Source organism: Mastigoproctus giganteus, chromosome 11 (genome assembly GCF_048544385.1).
Source record: "Mastigoproctus giganteus isolate SK-2022 chromosome 11, ASM4854438v1, whole genome shotgun sequence".
Lineage (NCBI taxonomy): Eukaryota > Metazoa > Arthropoda > Arachnida > Uropygi > Thelyphonidae > Mastigoproctus > Mastigoproctus giganteus.
The window spans coordinates 125,463,413-125,487,994 of NC_143585.1; the positions used below are offsets into that span (position 1 = coordinate 125,463,413).

At 36.1% G+C, this 24,582-nt stretch overlaps 1 protein-coding gene across 1 annotated transcript in view; it reads right to left on the reverse strand.

Moving 5' to 3' along the window:
- Positions 1–24,582, reverse strand: part of LOC150078417 (coiled-coil domain-containing protein 125-like) — a 253,546-nt gene that overhangs the window by 9,503 nt on the left and 219,461 nt on the right. The window contains exon 9 of the mRNA XM_090385396.1: positions 20,361–20,452. Coding sequence (XP_090241522.1) covers positions 20,361–20,452 — 92 coding nt within the window. The remainder of the gene's footprint in view (positions 1–20,360; positions 20,453–24,582) is intronic.

The following is a 24,582-nucleotide window of genomic DNA, read 5'->3' on the forward strand; positions in this document are numbered from 1 at the left end:
AAATAATATTAGTGTCTAAAAAAAAGACGAAATATGCCAGGCAATTGGCTTGCTTTTTTTTTTTTTTTTTTTTTTGGTAGTTGTTGGCACATAGGCTTCTGTGGCCATAATGCACCTACCAAGGTTTTTGCAGTACTTTGATCCAAGCCCGAGGTGGGAATCGAACCCGCGACCTTTGGGTTGCCAGGCAGGCACTTTACCCACCTGGCTAGCCCGGTCGGCTAATTGGCTTGCAAAAAAAAAAAAAAGGAAACGGAATTTGTTTTCCTTTTGGTATTAAATTACAAAATATTGGAATCAATTAATTTAACTTCAAAGTTACTGCAACAAAAAAATCTAGGTCTCAGTCAGGCAATGTGTCATTTAAAGGCATCTTTAAATTCTATGGTTTTGCTAAGAGATAATTATGAAGAAAGTAAAAGTTTTGTGTTTTCTTTAGCAAGATCTTGGGAAATAAATTTAAATTTTAGTAACAAACGCAATAGGAAAGTTAAAAAAATGTTTGAAGTTTAGCTCAAGATGAACGATTCTGAAAGACGGTTTAAAGTTGATATATACTATGCAACGATAGACATTGTGATACATCAATTAAAATCTAGATTTCTTAATACAAAAAATGTTGTAGATAGTTTTAAAATTTTGCAACCAGAAACACTTATCTTTTAGTGACAAAGCTCTGCAACAAAGCTGCTGTAGAATTTCAAAACAAATACAATAAAGATATTTCTGATGACTTTCCACAGAAGCTATTAAATTTAAGATAACCTTTAGGACAAGAAATTTCAAAAATTAATTCAATTCGGGACTTGTGCAACCTTATTTTAATTAAAAACACAACGTTACTGTGGGTGGTGCTGAAAGGAGTTTTTCAAAATTAAAACAAATTAAAACATATATAAGGAACACAATAAGCCAAGATCGACTTAGCGATTTGTCCGTCTTAAGCATAGAAAATGATGGTGTAGCGAATTCTGTAGATTTCAACGAAATTATAGATATTTTTTCAACTAAAAAGGCTAGGAGACAAAATTTTCATTAAAGTTTAAAATATTTGTTATAAAACTTTTTTGTGTATATAGACTAGATTTAACATACACAGTTGGTTACTTATTACAATGATTTGTTTTAAAATTACTCCAAAATTATTATATGTGTGTAAGTGTATTTTTTTCTACTGTGTTTATTTACGTTTCTGTATATTTTATTATGTATTTTTATTTTTTCATTTATATCTGCATGTAATACATGTCATGTATATATTTATTATTGTTACTGAGGTTTTATGTTCATGCATATTTTAATTCAAATCTTATTATTTATAGATATTATTCATTTACTTAAGGCTTGAATTTTTGTTAAAGTGAATAAAGATTGCTTACTATCTAGTTAGCTTTATTTACTTTGTAGATATACAGTAATTTTTTTTCACCGATCTATTGGGTTTTGTTTTACAATAATAAAAAATAGGGTTTGATATAAATTCGATATTTATTTTTTATTACATAATTTATACAGTACCTTCAAAAATGTATTCATTATATTTATTATAGTGTCTACAGAGATAGAGGAGGAATTATGATGGTTTCAATTTTTTTTAATCTTCCAGTGTTTATAATTTTTACTCCTGTTTTTGCAATTTTCATTAATTAAGTAGGGGCACGAACTTGTTTTTTTTTGCCTCCAGGCCCGAAATAGGGTAGCTAAGAATAGGAACAGGTGATGTATACTTGCATGTACACCAATGGTAGGAGTTTGATAAATAAATTTGATGAATTTGAGGTGGTGGTCAAAACATCAAAGGCAGATATTGTTGGGATATTAGAGACATGGTGTCACACAGATAAAAGGAATGTAGAACTGGAATTTGGGGAGTACAATGTGTACAAAAAGGATAGACAGGTTAGGAAGGGAGGGGTTATGCTGTTAGTTAAGAAACACATAAAATCCAAGGAAGTACAGCCAGATGACATGGCTGGACAGTGTCGAGTCAGGTTGGTGTGACATTAGCACTGAGTGATCAAAATTGAGAGTAGGAGTGTGTTATAGGCCTAATGACTCTGATGAGTATAATAAAAAACTGTACAGGGAAACAGAGTGGGCCAGTAAATCAAAGAGTCTTATAATGGGGGATTTTAACTACCCGGATATCAACTGGAATTTGTGGGTTGGTCACACACACTAGCAGGGCTTTTGTGGATTTATTGGATGATTGTTTTCTACATCAGCATGTTTGGGAGGCAACTAGAGGGAGTAATACTCTTGATCTGATTAATCTGATTATCAGTAGTGATTCTTCATGCATTAAGAATCTGCAGAAAAAGGAATCACTAGGTGGCAGTGATCACAGTGTGCCGAAGTGGGATTTACTCAAAGAGGTAACTACCATCAGGGATAAAGGGAAGGGTTTTTGCTTTTGTAAAGGTGACTACAGAGGTCTGAGACAGTATTTAAATTCTATACGGTGGAACCAACTGATGATGTTACCAAAAGCAAATTCAAAATGGGAAGGATTCAAAGAATTAATCATGGAAGCTACTAGGCTTTTCATAACAACTAAGAAATATTGTTCAAGGTTAAGGCCTAAATGGATGTCAGATGAACTAATGAGACATGTGGCAGAGAAGAAAAATGCATGGGATACATAAATATTAATGGGTGACATGAAAGCCTATGATAGATATAAGCTGATCTGTAATCAAGTCACAAAGGCGATTAGGCAGGCAAAGGCAGATTATGAGAAATCTTTGGCAAAGGATGCAAAGAAAACAGCAAAGAGTTCTTTACCTATGTAAACTCTAGAAGGAAAGGGATGAATCAGATTGGTCCACTGGATATTGATGGTTCAACTGTTGATGATTCTGATCACTTGGCTAACAAACTAAATGAGTATTTTGCATCTACATTCACACATCAGGAGTTATTCAGGGAGGGGAATGCCAGAGGTGAATTAAACTCTGGCAGTGAGCTAGATGATTTTGTAATAACTGAGAGGAAAGTGGAGGAGAAATTTTTGAAGATAAACATAAAAAAGGCACCTGGGGTGGATGGGATCTATCCAGTTATATTAAAGGAAGCAGCAAAGGAAGTAAGCAAACCCTTAGTCATAATTATGAGAGCTTCCTTGGATTCAGGGGAGGTACTCATGGACTGGAGTTGTGCAAATGTGACCCCAATTCACAAAGGAGGATCAAAGGGTGACACAAGTAATTAATTGACCTGGAACAGAAGTTAAACTAATAGACCTGTTAGTTTAACTTCTGTTCCAGGGAAATTAATGGAGGCAAAGAAGCACTGCAGGATCATCTAGACAAGACTTCAGTTATAGTGTGGACACAGCATGGTTTTGTTAAGGGGAAGTCTAGTCTGACCAATTTGATTGGATACTATGATGTGGTCACAAAGGAACTGGATGCAGGGAATAACTTTGATATCATATATTTGGATCTTAGAAAGGCTTTTGATACTGTTGCATATGGCAGACTGCTGCACAAATTGGAGCAGTGTGGCAATGGAGGCAAATTTCTGCTATGGATAAAGGGATGGTTGAGTGGGAGAAGACAGAGTGGTAATCAATGGACACTGTTCTTCGTGGACTAATGTTATTAGTGGAGTCCCTCAGGGTTCAGTGTTGGGTCCATTGTTGCTTTCTGTATTTATAAATGATATTGATGATGATATATCAAGCTTAATGTCCAAATTTGCAGACGATACGAAGGTTGACAGGGTTGTTAAGGACACTAATGACAGTATGCTGCTGCAACAGGATCTAGAAAAGTTTTGCCACCTCTCAGCCCATCTGAGCAGATGGGCTGAGAGGTGGCAAATGTAGTTTAGCATTGATAAATGTAAAGTACTACATATGGGAAGCAGTAACCCCCGAGTAACGTATCAACTCTGTGGTAGTACACTGACAGTGGTAGAGAATGAAAAGGACCTGTGGGTAATTGTGAAGCAGATATGAAGTTTTCTGAGTCAGTGCAGCTGGTCTGCAAGAGTAGCTCGTGGTCAATGATATACAGAAATTTTTCTAGCAGAGATGAGGAGGTGATTATCCCCTTGTATAAGGTAATGGCCAGGCCACACCTTGAGTACTGTATACAGATCTTGAGGCCTCATTTTAAGAAGGATGTAGAGCTGTCAGAGCGAGTACAGAGAAGGGCAACAAGATTAGTGAATGGAGCGAAGGGTTGTTCTTACGAAGGGTTTTTCATACGGTTGTTCTTATGTTTTGCAGATTACAGTGTCTGGAGACTAAGCACCTGTGAGGTGTACAAAGCCTTGAATGGTTTGAGCATGCTCAATGCTGGTGGGATTCTTCCTCTTGTTCAGAATTATCACCTGAGAGGGCATAAATTCAAAATGAGGATTTTTTTTTTTTTTTTTTTTTTGTAGTTGTTGGCGCATCGGCTTCTGTGGCCATAGTGCACCTCCCAAGGTTTTTGCAGTACTTTGATCCAAGCCCGAGGCGGGATTCGAACTCGCGACCTTTGGGTTGCCAGGCAGGCACTTTACCCACCTGGCTAGCCCGGTCGGCTCAAAATGAGGAAAGACAGTTGTAGGATAGATGTGCGGAAGTTTGCCTTTAGCCAGCAGGTAGTTGATTGGCGGAACAGACTTCCATCTTTTTTTATGGAAGTTGATAGCCTAAATAAATTTAAGGCTCAGCTGGACAGGTATTATGAACGAACGGAGGGGTGAAATTTGAGCGGGTTTGTTTTTCTTTGGCTGATGCTGCATAAGCTTTCTTTCTTGCATTGTATGCCTCTATTAATGCTAATGCTCTTTTTAACTCCCGTGTAGTGAATGGCCCATTACAGGAATAAATGCTCTTTGAAGTGATATTAAGTGCCAGTTTTTCAGATTTATGTTTCAGGACTAGGAACTCTGGGGAATAAGATGATAATCAGAGATGTTAGAAAATGTTTCCCCAGGGGCATTAGCAATTGCAGCTGACTCTGCAATAGTGCATCCATTATACTTTAGGATCAACAAAAGGTGAAACATATATTTTCCCTTTGTTTTCCAGATTTTATCCCAGACAATATTAATACTAGTGGACTGAGTAATTAATGATATGAAATGGATCCACAATTCTTTTGAATCTGATCGCAGATGTTGAGCGCTTTGGCTTGTGCAGGTTTAATGGCCACTAGACTGACCATGGTAGGATATTGTTGGAATATTCCCTAAGCTTGGTTTTGAGATTTTTCTGCTGCTGTGCATTCTACCATGGTTTGGGAAAAGTTGAAACACAAGGTTCTACTTCTAGGTTAATCTAGGATATGCAGTACTTTGCATTTTGTATTTACCATTAGCATTATTAGATGCATATGATGCAAGAAAGCAAAAAAAAAAAAAAAAAACTTTCCCATTTCACCCAACCATTCGCTTCACAACTTTGTCCAGTTCTTCCTTAAATTTATTTAAGCTATGAACTTCCACAACAGCAGATGGAAGTCTGTTCCTGCAATCAATTACCTGCTGACTAAAGACAAACTTCTGCACATTATTCTACAACTGTCTTTCCTCAATTTGAGATTATGCCCCCAAAGGTTCTTAATCTGAGCAAGAGAAAGAATCCCATCAGCATTGATCCTGCTCAAACCATCCAAAGCCTTACACATCTCATTAAGATCACCTTCAGGTGCCTAATCTTCAGATGCTGCAATTTGCAGAACTTAAGCCTTTCTTGGTTAGAGCACCCCTTTGTTTTTCTCACCAATCTTGTTCCCTTCTCTGTACTTGTGCTAGCAACTCTACATTGTTGTTAAAATGAGGCCTCCACAGCTGTATGCAGTACTCAAGGTGTGGCCTGATCATTGCCTTATACAAAGGGATAATTACCTCTTATCCCTAATAGAAAAATTCCTGACTGAACTGCTCAGAAAACTTTGGTATGCATTGTTTGCACAGCAGGCCTCCTTAATTCGTGTTGCTAAGCACGAATTAAGAGCTAAAGATTTTAATTACCATCTGCAACATAGTGGTACCCATAAGGGTGCCAAAAACCTAGCTACACTACTGGATATTGATATTACCAGCATGTCCATGGTATGCCAAATTATTTTCAGCACTGAACAATATACATTTTAATATTATTTTCAATATATGGTACCCTTTACTTCCATAACCTCCTTTCTGACTTAGCTAGCTTGTAACCAAGTCACAAAGAAGGTTAGGCAAACAAAGGCAGATTACAAGAAATATTTGGCAAAAGATGCAAAGGAAAACAGCAAAGACTTCTTTAATTAGACAAACTCTAGAAGGAAGGGGATGAATCAGACTGCTCCACTTGATATCGATGGTTTGACTATTGATGATCCTGCTCAGATAGCTGACAAAGTGAATGAGTATTTTGCAGATACATTCACACATAAGGAATTCTGTAGGGAAGTGAAGGACAGAAGCTTGTTACTTTAACAGGGAGCTAAATGATTTGTAATAACTGAGAGCAAACTGGAGGAGAAATTGCTGAAGTTAAACATAAGAAAGGGACCTGGAGGTGGATGTAATCTATCAAATTATATTAAAAGAGGCAGCAAAGAAAATAAGAAAACCCGTAGCCCTAATTATGAAAGCATCCGTGGACTCAGGGTTGGTCAAATGGACTGGAGATGTGTAAATGTATCACCAGCTCACAGAAGGGGATCAAAGATGACATGAGTAATTACAGACCTGTTAGTTTAAGTTCTGTTGTGAGGAAAATAATGGTGTCACTGGTTAAAGAAGCATTGCAGGATCATCTAGACAAGACTGCAGTAGTAATTCAAACAAACCATGGGTTTATTAAGGAAAAGGCTTGTCTGACCAATCTAATTGGATACTATGATGTGGTCACAACAGAACTGTTAACAAAAAAATAATTTTGATATCATATACTTGGATTTCACGAAAGATTTGATACTGTTGTACATGGAAGAATACTGTACAAACTGGATACATTAAGGGTAAGTTGATGCTTTGGATAAAGGTATGGTTAGGTGGCAGAAGACAGAGAGTGGTAATCAATGGACTCTGCTCTTCATGGAATAATATTATTAATGAAGTCCCACTCGAGGTTTGGTGTTGGGTCCATTGTTGTTTTCTATATTTTTTAAAGATATTGATGAAGGTTGGTCAGGCTTAATGTCGAAGTTTGCAGATGATATGAAGGTTGGTCAGGCTTAATGTCCAAGTTTGCAGATGATATGAAGGTTGGTTAGGCTTAATGTCCAAGTTTGCAGATGATATGAAGGTTGGCAGAGTTGTTAATAACAATAATGACAGCACACAACAGGAACTAGAAATGTTCGTCAGATGGACTGAGAGGTGGCAAATGAAGTTTAACATTGACAAATGCGAAGTAATAGTAGTAGTAGTGGCATGTGATGCATGAAAGCAAGTGTATGAGCTTATGCAGCATCAGCCAAAGGGAAAAAAAAAAAAATTTACAAAACAAATCCCTCTAAATGTTTGTCCAGTTCCTCCTTAAATTTATTTAATCTATCAACTTCCACAACGACAGATGGAAGTTTGTTCCAACAATTAACCACCCGCTGGCTAAAGGCAAATTTCCGCAAATCTATTCTACATGTCTTTCCTTAATTTGAATTTATGCCCCCTTAGATTCGTAATCTGAACAAGAATCCCATCAGAATTCAGTGTGCTCAACACATTCAAGGCCTTATACACCTCAATCAGATCACCTCACAGGTGCCTAGTCTCCAGCCACTGCGATTTGCAAAACTTAAGCCTCTTTTGGTAAGAGGATCTCTTCATTCCCCCTCACCAATCTTGTTGCCCTTCTCTGTACATGCTCAAGTAAATCTACATCTTTCCTAAAATGAGGCCTCCAGACCTGTACGCAGTACTCAAGGCGTGGCCTGACCATTGCCTTATATAGAGGGACAATCACCTCCTTTTCCCTGCTAGCAAAATTCCTATATATCATTGACAAAACCCCATGACCTGCCCTGGCAGCCTGTCTGCATTGCTCAGAAAACTTTATATCTGACTGCACAATTACTCCCAGGTCTTTTTCATTTTCTACCACCTTAAGTGTAGTACCACACAGTTGGTACGTTTCTCTAGGGTTACTTCTACCCATATGCAGTACTTTGCATTTGTCAAGGTTAAATTTCAGTTGTCACTTCTCAGCCCATCTGCCCAAATTTTCTAGATCCTGTTGCAGTAGCACACTGCCATTACTGTCATTAAGAACCCTGCCAACCTTTGTATCATCTGCAAACTTCGACACTAAGCCTGATATACCTTCATCAATATCATTGATAAATATACAAAACAACAGTGAACCCAACACCGAACCTGCCTCCACTAATAACATTAGTCCATTAAAAGCAGCACCCATTGATTACCTCCCCCCCGCGTCTTCTCCCACTCAACCATCCTTTTATCCATTTAGCAATTTACCCTTAATACCATTTGCTCCAATTTGCATGGCATATGGGTAGCAGTAAACCCAGAGTAACATACCAACTGTGCAATACTACACTCAGGGAAGTGGAGAAAAGACCTGATAATTGTGCAGCAGTTTTCTGAATAGTGCAAATAGGCTCCCAGAGCAGCTCATGGGGTCTTGTCAATGAAATTTTGCTAGCAGGGATAAGAAGGTGATTATCCCATTGTATAAGGCAATGGTCAGGCCACATCTTGAGTATTTCATACAGGTCTGGAGGCCTCATTTTAAGAAGGATGTAGAGCTGTAGGAACCAGTGTAGAGAACGGCAACGATGGTAACGAAGGAGTGCTCTTACTTGTCTTTCCCCAATTTGAATTTATGCCCCCTCATGTGAGTAATCTGAGAAAGAGAAAGAATTCCATTAGCACTGAGCTTGCTCAATCCATTCAAGGCCATATACACCTCAATTAGATCGCCTAGCAGGTGCCTAATCTCCAAAAGCTGCAATTTGCAGAACTTAACCCTTTCTTGGTAACACCAACCCTTTGTACCACTCACCAATCTCATTGACCTTCTCTGTACTCGTTCCAGCAGATCTACATCTTGCCTAAAATGAGGCCTACAGACCTGTATATGGTACTCAAGGTGTGGCCTGATCCTTGCCTTATACAAGGGGACAATGAACCCCTTATCCCTGCTAGCAAAATTCCTGTATATCATTGACAAGACACCATGAGCTATTATTCCCATCGACGGCACCCACAATAAGACGTTTGTGCTTGCTTGCCAATTCCATTTGCATGTAAAGACTCTTGTCATATTCTTCACAATCTTCTGGTCTGTATATTATTCCCACTCTGATTATATTTTTGCTTCCAATTAACTTACACCACACAGATTCTATGCTGGAAAAGGTAATTTTAGACTCGGCAAAAGTTCTTGTTGTACTCAGGCTGCTTTTGATAAGAATGATGCCACCATCCCTATCTTTCCTTAATACATTATATCTATCAAAGTGGAACTCGTCATCCGCAATTTCCGGGTGGCGCCACATTTCTTTTAGCTCTATTATGTCAGCATTAGTTGTCCTAACCAGGAGTTCAAATTCAGCCATTTTATTTGACAACACTCCTGACATACTGCTACCCATCCTTGGCAAAGTCTTGGAAAAATTAATTGTTTCTCGTCTTCTAAATTACTATTTAGACAGAAACCTAAGTTCCCCACTTCAATTTGGCTTTACACGTGGAAGGTCTTCTGTTGATGCTATTCGTCAGGTTTTGAGTTCTGTTCAAAATTCCAATTCTAAATATGTCCTTGGTCTCTTTGTTGATTTCCAAGGGGCATTCGACACTGTTTGGTGGCCGAGTGTCCTGGCGAGGTCCAGAGAGGCCGGGGTCTCTGCTCCTATTTACCGTCTCCTTTCGAATTACTTTGATTCTCGCAGCATCACAGTTTCCTCAGGATTCTGCTCTGTCTCCAGATCTGTTTCTAGGGGCTGCCCTCAGGGCTCTGTTCTCGGCCCTGTGCGCTGGAACATGGTCCTTGATGGGTGGCTCTCGGTTGATCGAGACAACATCCTTCAGATAGCTTATGCAGACGACCTTGCTATTCTGATTTTTGGTAATTCCCGCCGGGAGCTAGAGTGCAGAGCAAATGAAGTTCTAGAGGACTTGGATATCTGGTGTCAAACACATAAACTTCAAATTTCTACTAATAAAACAAAACAAATGTTGCTAAAAGGCTCTCTTGATGTGAATAGACCACCTGTGATTAAGTTGAATGGAGAAATGATTAGGAGCACTCGGCAGCATAAATACTTAGGAATTTATTTTGATGACCGTCTTAATTTCAATTACCATGCAAAATATGTACTTCAGAAAATAAAAGCTATGACCTATAAAATTATTAAGATTACCAGGAGTACTTTTGGTGTAAAGAAATCTTCCATTAAATTATACTACTCTTGTATATTTATACCAATTGTGTGTTATGCGGCTGGGGCCTGGGGATACAGAATCGGTAACTCCCTTGTTCAAAAATATCTTACACAAGCACAAAGATTCTTCCTTCTCGCTGTAAGTAGAGCTTGTCGAACTGTCTCTACAGCTGCTCTCCAGGTCCTCAGTCATCGACTGCCAATCCAATATGAAGTAATGTTACATTATCTTTTATATTGTAGAAGAAAAAATATTCCTGCGATTGTAAAAGGCATAACATATAATACTGACTTGCAAGAAAATCTAGACATTAAAAGAATGAGAAATGAATGTTGTAGAGCATGGCAAAATACCTGGTCCACCACTACTTTGGGTAGGGAGACCTTTAAGTTTTTTCCCGAGGTTGTTGATTACGACAAGAAAATGGACTGGTTCAATCCTGGTTTATACGTTACGTTTTTATATACCGGTCATGGAAGTCTTAACTTTAAATTGTTCTCACTAGGATTAAGTAACACTCCTCTCTGTAGTTGCGGTGCTCAAGAAACTGTTGAGCATCTCGTCTTTCATTGTCCTCTGTACGACGATTTAAGACTAGACTAGACTTTCAACCTCTCACAAATGTATTTGACTGCTCCGAACTGCCAAGATTGGTTAACTGTTCTGAATATTACACTGCCTTCTCCACCTATGCAGAGAAATTGTTTAAACGGAGAAAAAGAATTCTTGCTCCTGAGGTTCAGTAAAATGCTAAACTGTTTCTTTGGATTACACTTACCTGATGTATTGATTAGTCTGCTGGACTCCGAAGCCCAGTATTTCACTGTATCATCACTGTATATAGTCTTTTTATGTACCATCATTGTATATAGTCTTTTTATGTACCACCACTGTAAATAGTCTTTTTATGTACCACCACTGTAAATAGTCTTTTTATGTACCACCACTGTAAATAGTCTTTTCATGTATAATTAATCATTATAAATTGTGCACAATGTATAGATTACTTTCAGCGGCGAATAGGGGAAACCCTGGAGCCCGCCAAAAAAAAAAAAAAAAATAAAATACTTTGAACTTTGACATAATGGTAGACAGTTAAGACTAATTATTCTTCTATAGTTTAAATATCCTGATACATCCCCTGAAGTTATTTAGGCTTGTTTCCTATATTTCTCATCCAGCTCATTTGAAACTGCAGGACATCTTGCCAACATTGGCTGTTGTAGCAACAAAGAATTTCTGAGGTCAGTGCAAGCATTACTTTGACTCATATCATCAGATAAACCCAGATCTAAATTACCCTCCATCCCTAGCTAGCTGTTTCCCTGAACCTTTAAGGTATCCTTAATGATACTGGTAAAAATTCTCACACTACCTTTGTTCAAATTAATAAAATCTGTACAAAACAGATTCCTTCAATCTACAAGTGCAGGCATACTGATAAAAATTGCCTAGTCTCGAGTTAATTCACAAGTTTTTCAGCATATAATGCCTCTTATCGTGTTCGGGCAGGATTGCAAACACATACAACACATTCTGATCTATCTCACAGCATAGTCCTATATTTATCCAAGAAATGGTCAGGTTGTTCGTTTAATATCATTAGTCCCCACATGAATAATAATGCTCTCTTTACCCTCCCCCCCTTAAAATCTAACAATCTGTTGGTAACATCATCAACTGTTGCTCTTGGAAAACATACCCTGGTTTTGGTCCAACTATCTTTATTACAAAAAATAGCTTCCCTGACAACAGAGTTTCCCAATAAAACTAGATCATCTACAACCAGAGCAGTATGCACTTGACTATTCTTATCTGGGACCTGAATCAGGGGTGCATCACTTGACAGGTCACAACATACTCGAGTCCCCGAAGAGCTACCAGTTGCATTTGTTTCTAGGGCAAGCACTCATTTCTTCAGTGACTCAATTTTTTCTCGTAATGCAACAAGTTCTAATTTGAGATCCACCAACTCGAACACATGCCACAGGCATTACAAAAATGGGAACCATTGGCTGTTTTCTTTTTATAAAGTATAAAGCAAGCTTATAAAGTATAAGCTTGCTTTATTGCATCATTTAGATGACTACTAATAATAATAAGAATTTTATCTTACTTATGAAAAATTTTATTCTGTTTCTCAGAGCAAAACTGGAGTTACAATTAATAAGCTTTTAAGAAGGATGTAGAGCTCATTTTAAGAAGGATGTAGAGCTGTAGGAACCAGTGTAGAGAACGGCAACGATGGTAACGAAGGAGTGCTCTTACTTGTCTTTCCCCAATTTGAATTTATGCCCCCTCATGTGAGTAATCTGAGAAAGAGAAAGAATTCCATTAGCTTATTAATAAGCTTATTAATTGTAACTCCAGTTTTGCTCTGAGAAACAGAATAAAATTTTTCATAATGAATCCAGAGCACGTAGGCCTTTTTTACTATTATCTTACTTATATTAATTATCATAAAAAAATTCTATTAATTTTAATTCAGCTTCATAAAATAAGCTGGGAAATTTTTATAATGTTGGTGACTTTTTATAAGTTTGCAAATGCATTCCTTTGAATTTTAATGTATTTCTATGGGATAACCGTTTTTAATTTTCTTGAATCTTGTTTATACAAGATTTTTTTTTTTTTTTTTTCCCAGAAATGCAACCCAAGTGTAAATCACAACTGTCCTGTTGATTATTACTGTTAGGGATAATGGAAAAGAAAGGGATTTTGCTTTCATAAAAGTGAATTACAATGGGCTAAGACAGATTTTTAATTTGCCAGTGGGACCAACTAATCATTACACTGCAATTCTAAATGGGACGCACTGAGGAAAGTATTTGAGTAGAAACTACAAAGCTTTTTACACCATTTAAGAGATCCTGCTCAAGGTTTAGATCTAAATGGATGCCAGTGAATTGATGAGACTAGTGGGAAAACAGAGCATACATGAAAATGCTAATAGATTATCAGAGCCATACAGTAAATATAAACTAGTCTGCAATCAAGTAAACTCACTACGGGAGTAAAGCAAGCTATAGCAGATACACACTCATTGGTTCAGTAAGTAAATTAAAGTAGCAAAGAATTCTTTGCACATATTAACACTAGATGGAAAGAGGTGAAAAACATTGGCCCACTAGATATGAATCTATAACTATCGATGATCCTGTTCTGGCCACTGAAAAAGTAAATAAATATTTCGCATCTACAATAATGTGTGAAGAAGTTTGTAGAAATGACAACATCAAAAGTACACCAAGTTACAACTGGGAGATAAATGATTTTGTTACTGATATGAAAGTGGAAGAGAAATTTTTGAAACTAAAAGTAAATAAGGCACCTGGGGACTTATGGGATCTATCCAGTTATATTAAAAGGAGCAGAAAAAGGAACAAGGAAACCCCTTGGTTATAATTATGAGAGCATACCTTAGGGTGGGTCCAGGCAGATTGGAAATTTTGCAAATGTCTCCAACTATTCATAAAGAGTAATCAAAGAACAAAGTGTGTAATTATCTATCTACAAGCTTGATTTCTGGTCCAGGAAGAATAACGGAGTCAGTGATCAAAGAAGTAATGCAGAATCATTTTAACAGAAATCACAGCATGGATTTGTTATAGAGAGAGGGATCTTGTGTGACCAATTGGAGATCCTGAAATGGGTGCAAAAAATAACTTTGATGTCATATACAGGGGGTCCTCGTATGTGAGGATAACTGGTTACAGAAAATTCCACTTAAAATGGGGACCAAATTTTCATAATGTGATTATGTACTTGTACATAGTAAAAAATGGATTGAAGGAACTGAAAAATGAGACAATTATTATATTAGACATTTTCTATAATAATAAGTTGAACAACGTAAGGTTAAGTAAAGTTTATTGAAGTTACACTATTTTCCAGTTTTACGAATAAAGAGTGAATCCAGAGGTTTTTTTTTTTTTTTTTGCTGTATTTTTTTCAGATAGAATTGTGTCATACATAGCGTTTAATTATGTCTTTATGTCTTTAACTTCGTGCTTAACTTTTCTGCACAATCACAAAGAGGGTCATTCTCACAAAAAATATTAAAGTGCTTGGTCAATTTTCTCAAGGGCTTCCTTCAATTCTTTATCCTTTGGTGATTCCACCACGTTATCATTTTTGGCGTCCACTTCTGTAGGTAGTTGGTCTAATTCTCATTTGTAAGTGGTTTTGCACTTGATTCAAGCAATTGTGCAATATCCCCATCATCAACTTCATGGAATCCCAATTCTTTTGCGACTTACAATTTCATTTTGTAACCCAGTCAACATTGCATTCTTCATATTCATGTACAGCATCAGGGTATAAATTTTTCCATGAGCTATTCATTTATCTATACAAAATTGCTTTCCAAGCTTCTGCAATCATTTTTATACTGTACAGAATATTAAAACTTTTCCAAAAACCCTCCACATTATTTTAAATGCTTGTATCAGTTTCAGAAATTAATCCTCGTAACAGCGGGGAGTCGGATAACAAATACTGGGAACACCCTGTACTTAAATTTCAGTGAAGCTTTTGACTTTCTCTACATGACATACTGGAGCAGGTGGATTGGTGGGGGGGTATTATTGTTATTAATAAAGTTATGGTTGAGTGGCAGAAGATAGAGGGTGGTTATAAACAGACACTGCTCTTCTTGGATTAATGTCATCAGTGTGGTAGCTTAGGTTTCAGCGCCAGGCTCCTTACTGTTTTCAATATTTATTAACAATATATATTTATATCTTCCTTTATATTTTTGTTATTATTTTTTTATTTTATTTTTATTTATTTATTTTATTTTTATTATTTATTATTTTATTCATTAATTTTATTTTTATTATTTATTATTTTTATTTATTTTATTATTTTTGGCCAGTGCGGAAAAAGCCTGTGGTTTCCTGCAGTATGTGGCTAATACTAATATTGAGGAAGGAATATCAAGCATAATATCTAAGTATGCAGATGATACAGAAGTTGGCAGAGTTTTTAATAATAGGAATCAAGGCATACTACTGCAACACAAAAATTAGGCAGACAGGTTGAGATGTGGCAAGTAAAATTTAAGATTGACAAATTCAAAACACTGCATACAGATACCAGCAATCCCATAATAATATACTATGTGGTACCACACTCAAAGTAGTAAAGAATGAAGAAGACTGAGGGGTAATTGTGAAATCAGATATGAAGTTCCCTGAGCCTTGCAGATGAGCTGCTAGGATTGATTTGATTTTGATTTTATTGGTGCAAAAAGAGCTGCTAGGATGGCTCATCCAGTTTTGTCAATGATATTCAGGAGTTTTGCCAATAGAAATAAGGAGCTAATTATTCTGTTGTATAAGGCAATGGTTAGGACACACATTGAGCACTGCATACAAGTCTAGAAGAGTAACGAAATTAGTCAGGGACACAAAATAGTAATCTTACCAAGAAAGACTTTAGTTTCTACAAATTTCAGCACCTTAAAACTAGGCACCTGTGAGGCAACACGACTAAAGTGTTTAAGGTTGACTGCAGGACAGATTTGTGAAAATTTACTTTCAGCAAGAGGGTAATTGATTGCTGGAACAAACTCCATCTGGTGTTGTGGAAGTGGGTAGTTTGAATAAATTCAAGGAAGAAAAGAAGGATTATACAAATTGTTAGAGAGAGTGTGCATTTTTTTTTTTTTTTGCTGATATTGCCTGATCCTGTTCACATATCTTCTATGGTTTTATTGTAATTCCACAGGGTTAGAAATTACAATTAAACCATAGAAGATATGTGAACAGGATCAGGCAATATAAACCCATAACACAGGGAGACTTAGTTTTGCTAACAAAATCATCAAGATTAAGTTCAGTGAGAAATAGCACGTAATAGCCAAGGAACCCTTTTCACATAACAGACCTTTCAAAAGGCAAATTTTAGAAAAACATCCTTAAAATTTTACACATATCTTAAAAATTATGTGCAAAACATTCCCGAATCTCCTTGGTTAGAGACACCAAATAATTTCAGACATGATTTGAGTCAAAAGCCATTGGGGTCTGCCAAGAAGAAGAGTTAATAAATGAACAAGTTCAGATTACTCCAAAAACTCAGGTCACTGTCTCATAGATGGGTGTAAACAACAGGTTACTGTAAATTAACCTAGTGTTAACCAAGGTGATCTTGTTTAATACTAGGAGAACCAGAGAAACATGATTTTCAACGAAAACAGTTTGTGCTGTAACAGCATGCATTGTCTGAAGGTGGTATTATTTTAGAAGTGTGAACCCTCCAACTGCTTCAGTGAGTTGTTCATTTATTCAAACCGGGATTGCATCAAATGTAAATTATAAAAGAGTGCAGTGAAAGACATGCTTTAAGAACTAAGTCACAAAGAAGGATTCTAGCATATTTTACATATGGTACTAAATTTCTGGATGAGTGGAGATTGTATGGAATTACACATAACTGGAAAGTGATGATCACTATTATGTGGACTGTCCAGCACTACTCACTGTATACTTGGATACAGAGTGGAAGAGCAGATAGATCTATGACAGAAGATTGCACGTGTGTATGTGTGTGTGCCAGTGTTCAGTAAAGTTGTTATAATAATATTCTTTAATAACTGTAAGGTAAAATTACAGAGGTCCCATAACAGAAACCAAAGGGATTTAAAAAACAAGAAAATTATTAACACATTCGCTGCTGGAATGCAAACTTATGTCAAAACGAACCTCAAGTATTGTGCCTTAATGCAAATATATGTCCATTCAATTGTGCCCAATAAATGAGTGCTGTAAAAGGAAAGGCACATGAAATGAACAACTGATCGATAACAGCACACTAATTGAACTATGGGCTATTTGCATTATGGCTGGGATTTTGCTTAGCATCAATCATGCTGTCTAGAGAACACTATAAAAGCTATATACAGTGGATTCTGGTTATTTGGGCCACCAGTTAATCGGGGCAGCCGTTTATTTGGGGCAAATCTTAAAAAACAGAACCCAATCGAGAAAATAGCCAGGGTTTACTTCGCTTAATTGGGACAACATGCAGTTTAATCGGGGCAGGAGACTGCAGCACTGAAGATTACCCTACGATTGTCTCCGACCGTACCACGTAGTTCAGTTGGATTTCTGAAGGTCACAACCATAAAACAATTAGCAGTCACCTGTTTATTGAGCTTTTCTGTTAGTGAAATCTATCATAAACTGATAGTAAACTCGATCTTATTGAATTTGCGATAATACCGACAGCTGGAATTCTGTGGGTTATTATGGTGAAATGTGTTTACACTTCCATGGAATCTTCAATCATATAAAAAAAATAATTTTCAGAATCTTCTCTTCATTCCTTTTTTTAAAGCTTCATAACTAGTTACTCCGTTCTCACTTGCGCGTATTGTGTTACTTGCAATTTGTGTGTGCTGTGTTTTTTGTTATTGATTGCTTATCTTTTTACTGTTTTAAATTTTAACCCACACCCACAAATGTCGAGTGAACAGAAATGTCAACTAGTTAGTAAGTAGTAGCTTAGTGGTCAGGCGCGCAGGTGCATAAGTACACGTGCCTTGAGTGACCGGGGTTCAAGCCCGTGACTGCTGAATACGGTGCTGTTTCTTGTATTCTGTCTATCTTGTGAACTCCTCTGACCGTTTGGTCGTCCCAGAGTATAAACAGATTATTTATTTATTTATATTACAGTATGTATTAATTATTCTGATTATCACATATATTCTTCCGAATTTCAAGTATCATTTAATTTTTTAATTGGTAAGGTAATAAAGGGTAAATTTGTGCTTAATATATCTTTAATTTTATAGCCTGTGGATAATATTCCTTCTATTTTTGCTAATTAGAATCGCTGTTTAATAGAATTAAAATTCAATTACAAACATGATCACAATGACCGGCGCTTACTACACATCGTATAGTGAGGTACTTTACTATGGTGAGTCCATCGTAACGTGATTTGATTGTACAGTGAACCAATTGTAAAGCGGAGGTCCATTGTATTTTTAATTATTTACGTGAAACTTCGGATAATTAGGGCAGCCGCTTAATCGGTCCAAAATGCACTAGTCCCGATGTGTGGTAATAATAAGGTAATAAAGGGTAAATTTGTGCTTAATATATCTTTAATTTTATAGCCTGTGGATAATATTCCTTCTATTTTTGCTAATTAGAATCGCTGTTTAATAGAATTAAAATTCAATTACAAACATGATCACAATGACCGGCGCTTACTACACATCGTATAGTGAGGTACTTTACTATGGTGAGTCCATCGTAACGTGATTTGATTGTACAGTGAACCAATTGTAAAGCGGAGGTCCATTGTATTTTTAATTATTTACGTGAAACTTCGGATAATTGGGGCAGCCGCTTAATCGGGCCAAAATGCACTAGTCCCGATGTGTCCCAAATAATCGGAATCGACTGTACTTGGTTCACAGTTTCAAGTCTTCTTTGCTTATGGTGAAATTAGTTCATCTAGTTCATTATTTTCCACAAGAAGAAAAGGTAAAGTTTTAATGCTTTACTTTGCAAGAAGGTCCAAAGAAGCCAGTGCTTTTTTCAACTGCTTTGTGGATTTTCATAAAGAGCTACAGTGAAATATAAAGTGAAGCTGAGTATGCAATATAACTGATATAAATTAAAAATATTTTCTTGAAAAAACTGTGGTGATTTTATTCAAAATGTTTTTGTGCTTGTTTTTTTTTTTGCCAAAGCAACTAAAGCTACAAAGCATCAGTGTATTGTCTGTAAATTTTCATGTATTCCATAGTCTCTTTGCCTATTTTTCCAGATGAGTTTCCAGAAAGTAAAAATCATACAACCCATGCTGGTGGCTAATGGCTACATGGTTTTTGTCATGCATAATTCAGCTATGGTGTAAAAAAAAAGTTCAAGAAACATAAATCATCTTGTTGAGATTTCAGTCCAGGTTTCTATCACATGGAGCAGAAAAACAAAAACTATACCTAATCGTTACTTCCTGAATGCATTTAGCAAAGTTCGTTCCCTATGCTAGTGCTGCAAACATGTGACACTTTCTTTTTGTGTGGAAAAAGACACCTAATTCCTAAAAATACTTACTGAAGAATGATATCAAATCAAAATCTAGAAAAAATATTAAAAGTTACACTAAAGGTACATAGAATGGACCCTCAAAATATAAGCAGCAGTGAATATGTTAAACTGAATAATTTGACAGAAATTAAAAAAATAAAATAATAATACACTCTTTCGAAGGTTCAAAGGTTCAGACCTCTACAGATTACAACAGAAGATCTTGGCAGAAAGCACAGCTCCAACCAACACATTTCTTCCAGGTGGTGGTACCACATTCTTGCCTGTAGTTGGTATCATATCAATCCAGATCAATAGATGACACCTCAAAGATTCTAATTATTACAATGATTTTTATCCTGTTCAGATTAGAACAGCAGAGGTGTTGTAGCCTCTGCTGTTCTAATCTGAACAGGATAAGAGGTGTGAGTTGTTCCCAAGCAACTATATAGAAATTTCCAGCTGATACATTCCCAAATATTAATGTGATACTGCATCTGGGTCATAAGTTAAAAAACATTTGCAAGTTACCAATTCCAATCATGTGTGTAATGGGCATATAGATAAGGTTACATTTTATAGATACACTTTTACATTCCAAATTGCTCTGAGTGCTTTTATATGGGGAAATACAAAATATGGTCTGAAAAGCTTAGCTTCAAGTCAAGAATAGAAACAAGTCTAGAAATCTTGTTTATCTTGTATATCTTGGTTCTAGATTTGTTTCTTCAAGTCTAGAAACAAGATATACAGTGAAGGAGTGAGTTGGTGTCTATCAATATTGGGACTAAGACCCAGAGTTTTACAAACTTAGATAGACGATGCATATTTAGATTACTTTCAATTGCACTAAAGCTGAATTTAAGCTAAATATATTCAATTAATAGCATATTTGTTTTTTGCTTTTTTTCTTAGTTGTAAATTATCTCACTTTCATTGACAATTTGTAAATTAGCAATTTAAAAATATATTTACCATATCAACAAGAGCATCAATAACTTCTGCTTGATTTTGTGTTTTATTTCTTTTCAAAAATCTGTATTGTTTTTGAGGCCTCAGAACTGTATCTGAAAGTACATGCATTACACATAGAAGTATTAATATTAATTCAAAAATATAGGTCTGCTTAGAACTTTTATTAATTTACTTTCCACAAAATAACTTCACATTATTTTATGGAAAGGAAACAGTAAACAAAGTATTTTAATCTCTTCTTTTGCTTCATCACATTTCAGATCCCCATTCACAACATGGCATTTCATTTCATAAAATTCACAGTATTAATAGTTTTTACAGAGAAGTTCTATTAATTTAGATATCCCTTCTTTGCCACCTGAAAACTTAAAAATCAGGATATTTTAAAAATTTTATTATACCAGGATATTTTTTATAATCCAGATTTTGGCCTTGAAACAAACAATTATTGGTACATTACATTTTTGGCACAACCAGAACAATATCTAAATGCCAAAAGTCAGTGAATGACATGCAACTGATTATGACAAGGTTTCTTATGACTTACAAATTTTATTGCATGTCAACATTGTTGAATAGAACAGTAATGAAGCTTGAGAAGAACGTTGTGGGAATACTACTAATTACGAATTAAAAAAACAAAAACAAAACATATTTATTATGTGAAATATTTAATGGCTTTAATGGTATGTAAGGATAAACAGATACAGTTAGAACTAAACAGTGTTAATAACTACAATTGGTTATTCTTTGGATTTCAAGTTTAAAAGAAAATTATTGTATTATTTGACCATAACCTGTTCTATACCATGAAAGAAGAGATTACATGCACCAAAATCCAGGCCTGAAGAAAGATTTTATTTAGTTATTTCAATTAGCTTAGATCTAATTGTATTAACTTATCCATGAATAATAAATTAATTAAATACTTCATGCAGTAAATTTGCATTTTATTAAACATTCTTAGAACATTACATTGTTTTATGCAAACTAAAGTTTTACTCAGATATGATGATATGGAGCACCATTTGTTACTCTACAGAAAGTGGAATAGCATGAGTAAAGACATATGATGCAAGAAAGAAAGCTTATACAGCATCAGCCAAAAAAAAAAAAACCCCTTCCCATTTTGCCTATCTATCCACTCCAAAAGTTTTTCCAGTTCTTCCTTGAATTTATTTAAGCTATCAACTTCCACAGCAACAGATGGAAGTTCGTTCCAGCAATCAACCACTCACTGGCTAAAAGCAACTTTTCACTCATCTATTCTAGATGTGAGCAGATATGGAGATGAGGTACCAGGGGAGGTGGAATGTCAACATGATAACTAACTATTGCTGGATGCTGAAGAGAGCTTATAAAGAAGAAGGATCTCGAAGAAAACTAAAGAAACGAAATTTTGACTCATCACAGATCAGTTTTTAAAATGAAAGGTAAGTGTTTAGTGGACTTTTTACCATGCTGCCCATTTTAATAATATTTTCAACATGTATTTAAATATAAAAGACTGGTAAAAGTAGCATTTTTGTTATAATTCCAGTGCACAAATTCTACCAAAATTAATAAAAATTTATGAAAATCAAGATTTCTTTCATGATTTTTGAAATCAGCATTAAATAAATCGGTCAACTACTGGGTGCTGGGCACCCAGGATAAAGGGTCCATAGTCATGAATGGTCATTAGTGTAGTATCTCAAATAGAGGGCTTTATGGTAACTGAAAAAAACTTTTTAGTACCCGGGCTAGGCCTAAAACTGAGGAACTAACAAAAACATCTATTTGAGTCTTTCCAGTTGTTGTGAATGACAAGGGTGGGAGAAGTGACTCCGACTTCTTTCTAGAGAAGAGATTAAAATCTTGGGGAAGAAGCAACTGGCAGTGAGGGCTGTGCAAGACTCCCCGCAGGCACCTCCCCACCACCGCCACCTCAACACTGGCTCTCTGAGTACCTCCTTGCCGGCTTTTAAAATTGTTAAAAAATACTTCTTTGTCACAAAATTTATAAATGACCTTTATAGAATTATTAAGTAACTATTTGGGAACCTTTTTTTCACGAAAATAAGAGTTACTTAGTACAAAGAAGCACGCTATCAAAGTGCAATAAAAAATTGTTTTTTTAATTTTAACACAAAAAGTAAATGATAGATTTCGATCGAAATAATTTTCCCTTGATAAGCATCAAATAATGCATAGCTAATGTGATTTTTAAATTTTTAGCTCCATTAGCGATGGAAATAGAGGGGGGGGACAAGAAAACCCTGAGGGGCACCACTAATAACATTAGTCCACGTAGAGCAGTGCCCATTGATTACCACTCTGTCTTCTCCACTCGACCATTCTTTTCTCCATTGTAGCAATCTGCCCTTAATGTCATATTGCTCCAATTTGTACAGTAGTCTTTCAGGTGCAACAGTATAAAAGGCTTTCCTGAAATCCAAGTATATGATATCAAAATTATTTTTTGCATCCAGTTCCTTTGTGACCACATCATAGTGTCCAATCAAATTGGTCAGACAAGACTTCCTCTTGACAAACCCATGCTGTGTCTGAATTATTACTGCTGTCTTGTCTAGATGATAATGCAATGCTTCTTTAAACAGTGACTCCATTATTTTCCCTGGAACAGGGAAAATAATGTCAAACTAACAGGTCTGTAATTACTCGTGTCACCCTTTGAACCCGCTTTTTGAATTGGAGATACATTTGCACATCTCCCGCCCATGGGGACTTCCCCCGAGTCCCAAGATGCTCTCATAATTATGGATAAGGGTTTGCTTACTTCCTTTGCCACAACCGGATAGAGCCCACTACCCAGTATGGGTTAGTGGGCTCTATCCAGTTAACTTCAATAATTTCTCCTCCACTTTGCTCTCAGTTATTATAAAATCATTTAACTCCCTGTTAGAGTTTGATAAACATCTGGCCCTCTCCTTGAATAACTCCTCATGTGTGAATGTAGATGCAAAATACTCATTTAGTTTGGCAGCTATCTGAGAATGATCATCTATATCATTGATATCAATGATATAGATATAGATGATCATCTATATCATTGATATCAAATCATTGATATCAAGTGAACCAATCTGATTCATCCCCTTCCTTTTAGAGTTTATATAAGTAAAGAAGTCCTTGCTGTTTTTCTTTGCATCCTTTGCCAAAGATTTTTCTTAATCTGCCTTCACTTGCCTAACCTCCTTTGTGACTTGATTACAGACTAGCTTGTATCTACTATAGGCTTCTGTGTTGCCTGAAAATTTATGTGCATTCCATGCATTTTTCTTCTCTGCCACGAGTTTCATTAGTTCATCTGATATCCATTTAAGCCTAAATGAATGTAAGATGAACTAATGAGACTCATGGCAGAGAAGCCTATGCTAGAGCAGTATTTCTTAGCTGGAACAAAAAGCCTAATAGCTTCCAAAATTACTTCCATGAATGCTTCCTATTTAGAATTTGTTGTTGGTAACATTGTCAGTTGGTCACACTGTATAGATGATGGATAGATAGATAGACACTGGATATATGTGTGAAAAATTACTTTCAGAAAGAGAGTGATTGATTGATTAATTAATTAATACATGCATTGATTGGTGGAACACCAGACACTTGCATCTGGTGTTGTGGAATTGGGTTCAAATAAATTTAAAATTATTTAATTTTTTTGGATGATGCTATACAAGCTTACTTTCTTGCACCATTTGCTACCACTCATACTAATATCCTATATTTTTCTAGACACTTTAAGCAAAAAGCACTGCTCGAAAGGGACTTTCGAGCAGTGCTACTTACTTAAAATTCGAGAAATTCCAGATTTTAAATAAATGATGTACAGTGTACTATGTTCTGTAGCTCTATGCTCTACAAGTATGAAGCTTTTTGCCCTAAATTAGCATTAGTAGAGGCATATGATGCAAGACAGCAAGCTTATGCAGCATCAGCCAAAAAAAAAAAAAAAAACCACTTCCACTTCACCCCTCCGTTCATTCGAAATACCTGTACAGGCAAGCCTTAAATTTATTTAGGCTATCAACTTCCATGACAAGGGATGGAAGTCTGTTCCACCAACCAACTACCCGCTGGCTAAAGGCAAATTTCCGCACATCTATTCTACATCTGTCTTTATGCCCTCTCAGGTGATTATTCTGAGCAAGAGGCAGAATCCCATCAGCACTGGGCATGCTCAAACTATTCAAGGCTTTATACACCTCTATCAGATCAC